General features: G+C 42.4%; 1 protein-coding gene across 1 annotated transcript in view; it reads left to right on the plus strand.

The window, feature by feature from the left end:
* The window catches only part of fmn2a (formin 2a), a 53,637-nt gene that overhangs the window by 32,696 nt on the left and 8,449 nt on the right, over window positions 1–12,492 (plus strand). The window contains exons 8-13 of the mRNA XM_074646228.1: window positions 377–468; window positions 570–699; window positions 804–950; window positions 2,692–2,751; window positions 3,388–3,508; window positions 6,860–6,952. Coding sequence (XP_074502329.1) covers window positions 377–468; window positions 570–699; window positions 804–950; window positions 2,692–2,751; window positions 3,388–3,508; window positions 6,860–6,952 — 643 coding nt within the window. The remainder of the gene's footprint in view (window positions 1–376; window positions 469–569; window positions 700–803; window positions 951–2,691; window positions 2,752–3,387; window positions 3,509–6,859; window positions 6,953–12,492) is intronic.

Below are 12,492 nucleotides of genomic sequence, written 5' to 3' on the forward strand. Positions count from 1 at the left end.
AGCACTTGCTACACCCCCAATCTATTCCAATATAAAAGAAACGCACATACAAAATGTGTCCAAAAGACGCAGTGTATGTTCACCTGCAGAAGCATAATTCCAGTTTAATACCAATGTGTTTGGCATTAAGGGTTCAATTTTAACAGTTCCTCATGTTTCCCTGATCAAACTATGTGCATACTGTATTTTGGTCAGCTAGTCTTCAAATGGATAAAAAAAACTCCTTTGTTAACTGTGAGACTATTCATGGCATTATACATTCATATATGTAGACATTTTTATGGTATCCTGTACCCTATGTACTTTTGGGTTTCGCGTGCCTATACACTGTAACATACATTCCCATTTTAACTTTATCTTCATTTTCATTTGACAGAGAGCTCAAAATGACGAGATGGACGGCATTAAAAAGCATATTAAATCATCCGAAGACAAGAAGGACGCCAAGCCGCTGGACAAGCCTGAACAGTAAGAGCCAGACCTACCTTCAGAACCAAATTCATTAATACATATGAGAGCTGTGTCATTAAATCGATGTGTCATGGTGACTGATCTTGTGCCTTCATCAGGTTTCTATTCCAGTTATCCCAAATCCCCAACTTCTCTGAGCGAGTGTTCTGCATCCTGTTTCAGTCAACTTTCCATGAATGTATCCTCTCAATCCTCCGCAAAATAGAAATCCTCCAGAGAGTCTGCAAGGTGAGCCACTGGCCCTCTTCTCCTTTCATTTTCTCTTCCGTCGCTCAATTTAACCTTCATCTCTTCATTTCATTTGTTTGTGTGTGTGTGTGTGTGTGCACCAGACTCTCCAGGATGGTAAGTGTGTATTGCAGGTGCTTGGCCTGGTGCTGGCTTTCGGCAACTTCATGAACGGAGGGAATCGGACTCGAGGGCAGGCTGACGGCTTCACCTTGGACATTCTGCCAAAACTGAAGGACGTCAAGAGCAGCGTGAGTCTGTGTGTTACTTGGGTGAAAGCAAACATCACTCTCTCTACAAGAGCAGACACTCAGTTGAGTGTTATTCACAAGCAAACAGGAGACTGGAACTTTGTGTATCAGAAGCCAATGCAGAAGTGCCTAAAACTTGCATTCTTTCTGGTTGTAAAAAGAAGTCTGATTGTATTGAAGTCTATGAGAAAATCACCCCACTTCTCACTTGATTTATTACCTCAGTAAACATTGTAAACATGAGTTTATGGTCTCAATCACTAGTTTCAAGTCTTCTTCAATACAGCATGATGTTCATTTAGTAAATTATGGTCCCATTTAGAGTCAAATAGACCATAAAGCGGGGTATGCTTCAGGGCGTGGCTACCTTGTGATTGACAGCTACGACGGCGTTGTCCATGTTTTTGTCTTACCACTTGTTCTTCAGTTCATGATAGTTAATTGTAACATTTTGGTCGCATAAAAATGTCTTATTCAGCGTTCGGTCGTGCTTAGCTCCACCCTCTCGTGTCACATGTGGTTGCAAAATAACAAGATGGTGACGGTCAAAAACCAAGATGGACAAAAATGCCAAACTCAAGGCTTCAAAACGGCAGTCCACAAACCAATGGGTGACGTCACAGTGACTACGTCCACTTCTTATATACAGTCAGTGTACAGTGTGTACAGTATACAGTGTGTAAACATTTTTGTAAAATACGTAAAGGATAATTTATGAGCTCCCGCACAAACCGCTTCATTCTGTAATTAACATTGTGTGAGAGCAGGGGTCGGCAACCTTTACAATAAAAAGAGACATGTTTTGCTAAATTAAGTCTATTAAATCTAAATTAGCCTATCAATATTACTAATAGGTCTAAATGAGCATTTAGTAATGTGTTTTTATCAGAATGCAGTGACGACCCAAGTGCAAATAAAGTGGAAATGTCTTTCAATATTGAGTTTTTCTTGTTGTTTCTCACTGCTGATCAAGCATACCGGTAAGCCGGCAGCATTGGCGGTGAAAGCAAACAAACCTGACTTTCCTCTTTTAGATTTGGAATCCATAGCTAGAATAGCGAGGGAAACTCAATACTAGCCACCGCCGTTGAGGTTCGGCTACACATTTTTACAATTGGAGAATGTAAGAATAACTTTAGGGCTACTACATAAAAAAACATACCGTTATTTATTTCCAGATCATTTTTTGTCAAAGCCACAGGGAGCCACTGTAGAGGGCTCAGGAGCCACAGGGAGCCACTGTAAAGGGCTCAGGAGCCGCAGCTCGCTGACCCCTGTGCTAGAAAATAAGTGGTGTGGGTTGTTCCATCTATGTTTTGAGCCCAGAGCTGAGAATCCAGGAGTTGAATGGGACCTTCATTGCTGCCAAACATAAGGACCATACCGTAGCTGTGCAGATTTAGAGGGGAGGCCTTTCTGTTTACTGTTCTTATTCAATATCACAACGGGCTCAGCGTGCCCTTGGCACTGCCATATAAGGACACAGTGGTTTGTGTTTTTGTGGTGGTGGACCGGGTAAGGTATCCATAAAGAACATCAAACTTTCCACCAACTCTGAGTTATGAAAGCCATCCCAGCACAGTCGGGTTTTGTTGTATTGCCCTTCCGATGCCATGATTTATCTACGACCGCTGTCTCTATTCTTGTTTGCCACGCACAAATTAAAACGTCCTGCTCCGAAATGATTAAATTAATAAATAAAGTGGTTTATTTATTTGAGTCCTTTTTTTCTTTCTTCCAGGATAACTCCAGGAGTCTTTTGTCCTACATCGTTGCTTACTATCTAAGGCACTTTGATGAGGTATGTTTTGGTTCCTGTTTATTTGAATCACTTTTCTGTTTTAGTCTGATTTGCTTAGAAATCCTTCCAGAGCTCTCTTTTCATCTCCTCTCTTGCCAGAGGATACAATGGCTTATCCTTTATCAAATTATTTATTTTCTCTTTCCTCATTTACAGCAGAAACAAATCTCTCTCCTTCCTTGGCTCTCGCTTCTAATTCTCTTTCTGTCTTTCACTCTTCATCTCTGCTTTCGGTCTGGGTTCATTCAAACCTGCAGTCTGTTCATTGGCACAGCATCCAAAGGAGCGCTAGTGTAAATAATTAGGTTCTCCAGATGAGATGAACTCAGTAGAGTGCTGCTTGCCAAAATCAACCTGCATGACATGGCTCTAGCACTCATAATGGCTTTGTAGTAACTCCGATGAAGGGAACTGCAGTGCACCAAGCTTAATACTGATTATCTGCTGTGGTTTCAGCCGTATCTTATCTGGGATGTTTGGACTGCTGATAAGAACATGTAGGGCTCTGAAGACATTTATTTCAATCTTGCGCGGTGTCTACAGTATATACTAGAGAGGCCCTCTCCCGTTTGAGGAAGATTGACTTTGACACCGTGTGTGTGTTTTTGTGCATGAATGTGTTTTGTGCTTCACCAGGATGCTGGCAGAGAGACGTGTGTCTACTCTCTGCCCGAGCCCCAGGACCTTTTCCAGGCCTCCCAGATGAAGTTTGAGGACTTTCAAAGAGATCTGCGCAAGCTGAAGAAGGACCTCAATGGTACTGTCTATGTTTATTTCTCCGTTTGAGCACATCCAAAATCCTTAAAGGGCATATTTACGACAAGCTTACCAGATTGTAAAGTTGGCCGTGCCATATCCAGCAAATTATGGCAGGTGTCATATCATGTTTAAGATACCATCAAATGGAAATAGATTATGTATTAATCCATGCACATTATCTCCTAGCACAATGGAAACAAAAATAATAATTTTCCAAACCTGACCAGCTATGGTCATGTGTGGATCGTAGAGGCGGGTCAACAGAGAGATAGCATCTGTTTGTCGTACAGACGAGCTAACCAGAAGCAGATGGGACTTGTCAGATGTAGACTCCTGTTGGACCTGGCGGGCCTTTACTGTCCTCATGAAATAGAGATCAAAATATAGAGGGGGCAAGGTCAGGGAACTTCCAGTACCTGCGCACACTATCACAAGGTTCAGCAGCTATTCACTGAACTGCAAGAGGCTCTCCGGGAGCTCTGAATCGCCTCACCCTGCATGCTTCAAACCTCCAACACACAACTGTTTTGAGGAGGATTTCAGAATACTGCTTCGTGTCTCTGTGCATGCTGTGCACTTCGCCCAGAGGCATCATAAATATGATTCATGAATGGACTGATTTGTTAATGCCTGCACTCTTTGACTCTTTAATTCATTCATTGTTTTTCATTCATCAATCATCAGTTGTTCAAGCAGTTCCTTAATCTATTAAATAACTTTCCATGACTATACACTTTCTACTAACCAGCGTTTTCTGTGTTATGAACATATCAATATTACTAGGTAAAACAGTTTATCATCAAAATTTTGTCACCACTTAAGCCAAGTTCCCACTACACAACATTCAAAGTCGTCAGATCGCCGTACTGTTCACACAACACAACTTGCTGTCTTGTTATCAGGAGTCTTTAAGTCGTTGTGGTTTTCACTCTACATGACTGACCGGAGACAGGGGGGGTCACACACTACAAGATCTTTCACCAGGAGGAATCCCCGATGAGGTCTCCAAACTACGTTTTGTCACGAAAACACGCAAGAAACACACTGTAAATTACGTTATACCATACGCGAGACACATTGCTGATGTGTTCACGAAATATAAAGAAAACTGGATAACGCGATGTAGGCTGGCTCCCGTTCATTCCTATGAGAGTTGCTCAGTGCTGCATGAAGCCAAAATGGCACGACTGCCGAGCGATAAAGTACCCGGATCATCCGGTGATCTTCTGCATCAATTCGGCCCATAGAACAGGCGCAGTAGCGTTTTCTTTAACTCCGCCTCCCACCCCTCGCTCCAGCCTCGGTCTGGGTCTCATTCACATGAATGAAGGAAGGGATATAACTCTGGATTTGGCTATTAGTGCATTTTACATCTTTTAGGACCTAATGATTTAAATAAGGGCTATTCAAGTGTTCGTACTGGGAAGTTGATTTCCCTCAAAAAAAATTATCCGCTGAGTGACAGACGTCTCTTTCCTAATGTAATTCTATGGGAAAAAGTATTTTTGGGCCCAATGGCATCACTTGATGGACACAGAAGTTGTAGTTCCAGCGTTTGGCCACTACGACAATTTGCCTCAAACGCCAGTGCTCTTCCTGGGGGCTCGGTTTCCACCAGTTTCCACACTCTTTTTTTCTTTACTATTTATTAGCTGCAACAACAACTTTGTTCCGTGTTGCAAATGCAACACATAGAGTACGTTCCTATTGTTACAGGCGACCCCTCCTCCCCCAGGCTTCCCCTCAACCCGTGTCTTGTGCTCTCATTGGCTGTAGCTTGTGGCCTGGAGTCCCCGACAGGTCCAGATATTTAGCATGCTAGATATCTGGAATGTGACTGCGAGGCATTGGCTCACTTTTTTTAGCGGTTCACACGTGACGCTTGAATGCCGACGTGCGAGCGGCGAGCCAACGCCGATTTGCCTCTGATCTGGGGCTTTTGTCTGGGAGCTCCAAAAACTGTCGGGGAGCGGAAAATCAGGGCCAAAGTCGTGCAGTTTGAACTAGCTTTTACCATCAACTTTAGGTGGAAGGGGGGGGTATTTATATTTTTTAGTGGGTTTCACAAGCCAAGGAGTTGGTAGCTATGATTACAATAATATAATATGATATACTGTATGATGAGAGTGTTGCTTCATGTAGGAACTTCATATCTTGCATTTTTTACATACAGATATACATACATACAGTATATAAAACACATAAAGTATATTATATTTAATTAGTAAACATAAAAGCTTATAAAAAATCTGTTATATTATTGCATATCAAGACGTCCGGAAAATAGTGTGGAAATTGGATTATGCTTGACATGCCAAACTGATTGGTTGAGTGTAAATAGTCCTAATGAACGAGGCAGTTGGGAAATACTCCCTTTCATTACTCGGTCTCAAGTCACTCAGCACTCGGAACACTTTCCAAGGACTGAAGTGCCTACAGGTGGTTAAAAAAAAAAAACGACTGTGTATTTTTTGTGTGCTAATGTGTGTGTGTGCACACGTGTGAGCATGTACATGTGTATGTGTGCTTGCAGCTCGATCGACAATTCCCCAAACCTGGTCTGTTCTCTATCATGTTTTATGTATCTTTGCTGCTAAACCAATCAGGCGCCTGATCCGTGTTGCCAAATATTGTTTTTCCTCTGCCATAATGATTCTTTAAGCTGTTCATTATTTGCTATTCATAAAGATGGAGTTGCCGGCAGGGGAAATGGACTTGCGTCTGCTTTCGACCCCAGTGGCAGTGACACATGCTGGCCGTACATAAATACATCATCACATGCTTTACCTGCAGACCTCTTCATTACCTAGCGGAGCCAGCTGAGCGCTCTAACAGACGTGAGCTTCGATGACAGTTCCCAGAGGGGGGTTCCGATAGGTAGGCGGCGCAGAAATGGCCTTGGCCGGCCTGAAGGACATCAGTAAGCAACACAGTGGAGGGAACTGGCTGTGTACCTTTTTGGTCGAGGCACCATATGGTCTATGAATTACCACTTGCCCAGTCCCGACCTCCCCGTTCCCTGAAGCGCCTCATGGCCTCTCCACCTCTAAGGCACTTGAGCGGAGTTTGTGTATCCGTTATGGTTGCAGATAGAGCGTGACGATAAGTTTCTCCCGGGATCAGAGCGCAGGCCTTCCTGGTTCCTGGGGGTGCCTTATTAGTCATTATGGGTCATTATGTCTTTGCCGACACTTATTCAGCAGAAATTCAGCAGAGATTTATCATAGCGGGCTCAGCCAGGGCGAAGGGCACTGTAGAGTTTGTAATTACAACACAAATGCTGGATAACATATTATCGCTCTGAAAGACTTTTTCCTCCTCTCATCATGATCATCTCTTGTTGTTTCAGCATGCTCGGCTGAGACTGAGAAAGTTTGCAAGTTTTCCTCTGAAGAGAACCTGCAACCATTTAAGGACAAGATGGACGAATTTCTTATCCAAGGTGAGCCTGTTTTCCAAATCAATTGAAGCTGATGGTTGATAAGACTTCCACCAGTCTCATTAAAGGATATTCTCTATTTTTCTTATTGCCAACAAATCCCATGAAAATACCAGAAACAACAATGAACTGATCCTACTAGCAAGTTCTGTCTGTGTACAGCCCAGTTGCCAGGAACAAATGTTGGCATTAAATGTATACCTGTCAAGTATTTAATACTCGTATCAACATGGTAGTGAACAAATATGCTTGCACACAAAACAATGACAAATATTGTCCAGAAACAGGGTTGCTGTGTAGCCAAGCTATCTCATTGCTCTGTGCCATAGGCTTCCATTCAAACTACTGAAAGAACGTCAGTGAGTCACACCCTTGCATTAGGTGACCTGTTCCTTCATTACCCTGAATGTGGGCAATGTAGTTAATTTTGATTTCTATATAATGTTCTATTAACTCATATTTTTAGTAACATTAAGTGTCAAACTTTATATTTAACCTTTTTCAAAAAAAAAAATGAATGCATATATTTGCAACCTGTTTTTTAAAGATCTGTGTGTTTAGTTGGAATAAAGTTGCCTTGGGGCAGAGCACCACAGTCAGCATAAGGAAATTGGAAAATATTGATTATCTAACTAATGCATTGTTAGTTTTTCATGAGATTTGTTGACAATAAATATATATATATATAGAATATCGCCAGCCTTATTCTTTAAATATGATGAAACATGTGATTGTCAGTCTGTTTAAGCATATGATTTGCTCATCTGCGTTACCATCACGAGTTAAAACTTGAAGAAGCAAATAATTTATCCCTCCTGATTCAAACCGTATTCTGTGCTGGGGTAACCCTTGGCACATCTAAGCTTAAAATGCATCTGTGGTGTGAGAGTACGTGCAGCAGCTCATCAATCAGAATGCTGCTAGTCTTCTATGTCTGCAGACACATTTCCAAATCTGTTTCATGCTGGTTTCTGGTTGATATACACACACACAAGGGTTCAGTCAGTGTTGTTTCCATAGGGACATCTGTTTATACCAGCGTGTAGTGAATAACTCACAGCTATCGTTTCAAAGTATGCCTATCTGCTTTGATGGATCATGACAGCACTTGGTAGCTGGCTCTTTTATCTTGATCTCTACCTTTTATAAAACAGAGTATACCTTGCTCTGCCTCGAAGGAAGATTCAGGATGGCCTAAGTTGAACCTGTCATGCAGTCTGTTAAATTGTCTGCAGAGAACAGAACTGGAATAAAACGGACTTGTTCGGTACCTGATCCCTTTTACTTAGTACTTTTGACGCCATGATATGTTATTGTCATATATTTATTTATTTTTTTCTGCTGTAAAAATGTCCTCAGTCCCTGTCTTCCTTTATTTTTCCACTCTGTCCGCTGTCCTGTTTAATAACACATTTTTTTTCTGTTTTCTGTCAGAGGAATGAGAGATTAGAAGCACCCCGTTGCCTCCTTGACCTCTCCTCTTTTTCCATACCTCCGTCACTCCTGTTAGGAAATCAAATAAACCTTCACAGTGAGGTGTTTACTAAGAGGGCTGTTAAAATGATGATGATGAATTGATGGTAAAAGATGAGCTTCCTCTTCCATTGCCATTTAATTCCAACAAGAGTCTACAGCCATGCAAGTGGCTCTGTGAGGCTGTACGCTCACAATGACATAAAGCTAACATGCTGATGTTTAGTAGGTTTAATGTTTACCGTATTTACCATCTTGGTCCAACGTATTAGCATGCTAACATTTGCTTATTAGCAGTGTTGTTGTAGTAAAGGCCACCTAAACCGAGACCAAGTCATTATCAAGACCAGAGTGTATCGAGACCAAGACAAGACCAAGACCAGAGTGTATCGAGACCAAGACAAGACCAGGACTTTGAGGGGTTGAGAGCAAGTCAAGACCAAGACCAGAGGGTGTTGAGACCAAGACAAGACCAAGACTTTGAGGGGTTGAGACCAAGTCAAGACCAAGACCAGAGTGTATCGAGACCAAGACAAGACCAGGACTTTGAGGGGTTGAGAGCAAGTCAAGACCAAGACCAGAGGGTGTTGAGACCAAGACAAGACCAAGACTTTGAGGGGTTGAGTCCAAGACAAGACCAGGACTTTGAGGGGTTGAGAGCAAGTCAAGACCAAGACCAGAGTGTATAGAGACCAAAACAAGACCAGGACTTTGAGGGGTTGAGACCAAGTCAAGACCAAGGCCAGAGTGTATCGAGACCAGGACAAGACCAAGAATTTTAGGGGTTGAGACCAAGTCAAGACACAAGACTTTCAACCAGGGCCGCTGTTTGTGTCCCGTGTGAAACTAAAAGTAACGTTGACTTATTTTGTCACATCAGTTGTTAGTCAAGTGAGTTGTGAGTCGCCAGTCACGTGAGTTGTTTGTCAGTGAAGTTAACGTGACCGTTTCCTAACCCTATCTAAGTGGTTGTGTTGCCTAAAACTAAGTTTATTTTGAAAGGACACTATGCATGTTACGAGCATAAATTGACACGCCGTCCCTGGTCGGTCCAAAAGTAATGCAAGAAGGGTACCCCGTCCGTCAGTTTCCAATGCCGAGGGGCACTGACCAAGCGGCGGTATTTGATGAGTTTGAAGTGAGAATGTGTTGTCCGGGAGGCCGCTGTTTGTGTCCTGTGTGAAACCAACAAAGTGTAATTTTGTTATTTGATGCAATGAGCTACAGTGCGTTATAAAAGTGATGCTAAAGGGTCCTGACAAAGCGTTTGTATATTATGAGTTGTGATGAGAACGTGTTGGACATTTCACTCAAAGCCACAAACCAGTCAACCTCATGGTGGTAAAAGATGAGAAGTTTTGTGTCAATCCGTCAAGTGGATGTTGTGAGATTTGGATAAATGAAAACCGTGACGTGCTGTAGATGAAAAATCAGGATCACCAAAGTCAGTAGGATTCATCCTCTGGGCATCACGAATATCTATACCAAATTTCATGGTAATCCATTCAGTGGTTGTTGAGATATTTCAGTCTGGACCAACGTTGCCATCCCCAGTGCCACTAGCGTTTTAAGTTCTAAAGGCTACTGTACCACATTTTTGTTCTAGATATTGTTCCAATAAAATCCACTGTAAATGTAGTCGTGTTTACCCGTCATGTCTACCAGATGTCACACAGACACGCCTTAGTTTCTCCTCCATAATATGACATCTACAACAATATTGGGATATTGCGGTCCACTTCAAAGGTGTAAGACTTAGTTTGTTATGCTTGTTTTAACATAACAAGCCAAATGTCATTCTTTATGTAGCTTTGGCTTTGACCTTGGCTACACTCAGTTGGCTGTGACCAATCTTTCTGAAGGACCCGACTCACAGGCCTCTCTCCCAACTGCTTTTGTATTCAGATGAGAGTATAATATATAGCATATGTTCTTCCGCGGTAATGCTCACTGTCCATTTTAAAGGAAGTCTGCAGATGAAAGCATCTCTCTCCCCATTTCCACCCCTTTCTTTTTCCTTTTTCTCTCTGTGTCTGAGAGAAATATGGGAGCTCTCTCTTTGATGCAAATGATGAGGTTTTTCCTCTCCGAGAGCAGAATGTAAGCACCGTAACATGGACATGTGACTCAGAAGGCTCCAGACGGGATTCTTGGGGTTCCTCCACTGCGGCGGTGAAAAAAAGAACAACAGCCAAATGCCTTATTTTTGTTATTTCTGTAATTTCTAAAAAGCCTGGGGTTAAACTGTTTCTGGCTCCACAGTTTAAACCGCTTTTGTTTATTTTCTGACCATGAAACTAACCACAGAATAACAGTGGGAGCGGACTTGTTGGAGCTCGGCTGTTTGGTCTAGCTCGATTTTCCCCGCTCGCTTCACAAATTCTCATGCATGCAGGCCTTTGATGGAGTCACTGTGACTAGCAAGAGAGCACTGGCCATGTGATAATCTGTTTCTGATGGACATAAAGATTAGAAGGACTGATGTCAAACCCTCCCTCCCTTTTCGACCAACTACAACTCTGCTGCTTAGGATGTCACATCATGCAGGCAGATGACGGTTAAAATCAACATATACACCACGTTATGGTAAAATCACGTATTAAATAGACATGTTGATATGTATCTTGTTGAACCACATGAGGCGATAACATGTTTTCCTATTTTTGTTGCAAGTACCACAGTGGAAGAATAAGTGCTGTACTTAAAGCTGGGGTGGATAGTTTACTGTTGACAGTTTATTTGCGTCATTGGGCAAAAATTCCATAGTAACCTTTCAGCATATTGTAATTCAATTCAAGTGTTCTTAGAGATAACTAGACTTCTGCACCTCCTCGTTGCTCTGTTTTCAATCTAGCCCGTGATGGGAGACTTTGGCCAATCACAGGTCCTTTCAGAGAGAGAGCGTTCGTATTGGTTGTTCTACAAATGCAGATGTGCATGCATGTCCCTTCAGTGAAAGCCTGATTCAACAGCAGAAAATCCTGCAGAAAAAGTTGCCATTCCAGCATTGGCAACAACTGCCAAAGACAGACTTACTCGAAAAAAATATTGGCGAAGCTTTTCAGAGATGGAGAGGGGAATATTGCTTATGGTTTAGCCTTCTGCTAACCGTAGCCAAAGGCTCACGACTAGCTCATGGCCACGGCTAGGTTATATCTAGAAAGGATCCATCTTGTGTAAAACTCTCACGAGAGTTTGTATGTGTTTGCGAGAGTTTGTGTTCATGTGCTACGTTCTGGCGCCAGCCTTGCAGTCTTGCATCTCTATACTTACTTATAGGAAGGTTGCATTTTGCAGTTCTGTGTGACATGTTTACATGCTAACTTGAATGCAGTGTGTAATTTGTTTTACATTTAGGTTCTAGTAATGTAATGAAGCCATGAATCAAGTCCAAGGTTAAGGTTATTTTTTTTATTATTTTAAAGTTACTATGAGGAACTTTCATTTTGTGTCAATTTTGGCGGTCCCTGTGGACAAAAGCGGTAGTGTTTCCGAGCACCAGAGTCTCTTTAGAAGACTGCTGGGAAGCCGGATCTGGGTCTATCGGCAGCGGGCTGGTTGCTAATGGAGGCCCCGCTGAAGTGAGCTGAGGGAGTTTCTAGTGAACCTGCATGATTTTGTTTGATTTCGCCCCGTGGCAAGACTAATATAGCCAATCTTCTCACTGATGGTCTCGTTGATGTAGGTCATATAGATGCATCAGTATTACGACCTGTTAAAAGTAGCATTTATACAACAGTAACAGTCTTCTCTCCCGTGTGAAGGGCATCCCGCCCATCTCGGAATACTGATCCCTTCCAAGGTTTTTTCCCTGAGTCACTCCGATTACGAGAACGTGATGTCATATTTACACAAGATGGATCCTTTCTAGCCATAACCCTGCAGCTATAGCTCACGGCTACGGTTAGCAGCAGGCTAAACTGTTAGCAACATTTTCTCTCCATCTCTCTAATAGTTCAGCCTTCTGCTAACCATACAATTCCAACCTGTAAATGGTTAAGTAGCATCTTAAAACAGCTTTCCTCAAAGAACAAAGCACAGCCCTGATATTAAGACGCTTCTAGCAAGCC

The sequence above is a fragment of the Sebastes fasciatus genome, chromosome 9 (genome assembly GCF_043250625.1).
Source record: "Sebastes fasciatus isolate fSebFas1 chromosome 9, fSebFas1.pri, whole genome shotgun sequence".
NCBI lineage: Eukaryota > Metazoa > Chordata > Actinopteri > Perciformes > Sebastidae > Sebastes > Sebastes fasciatus.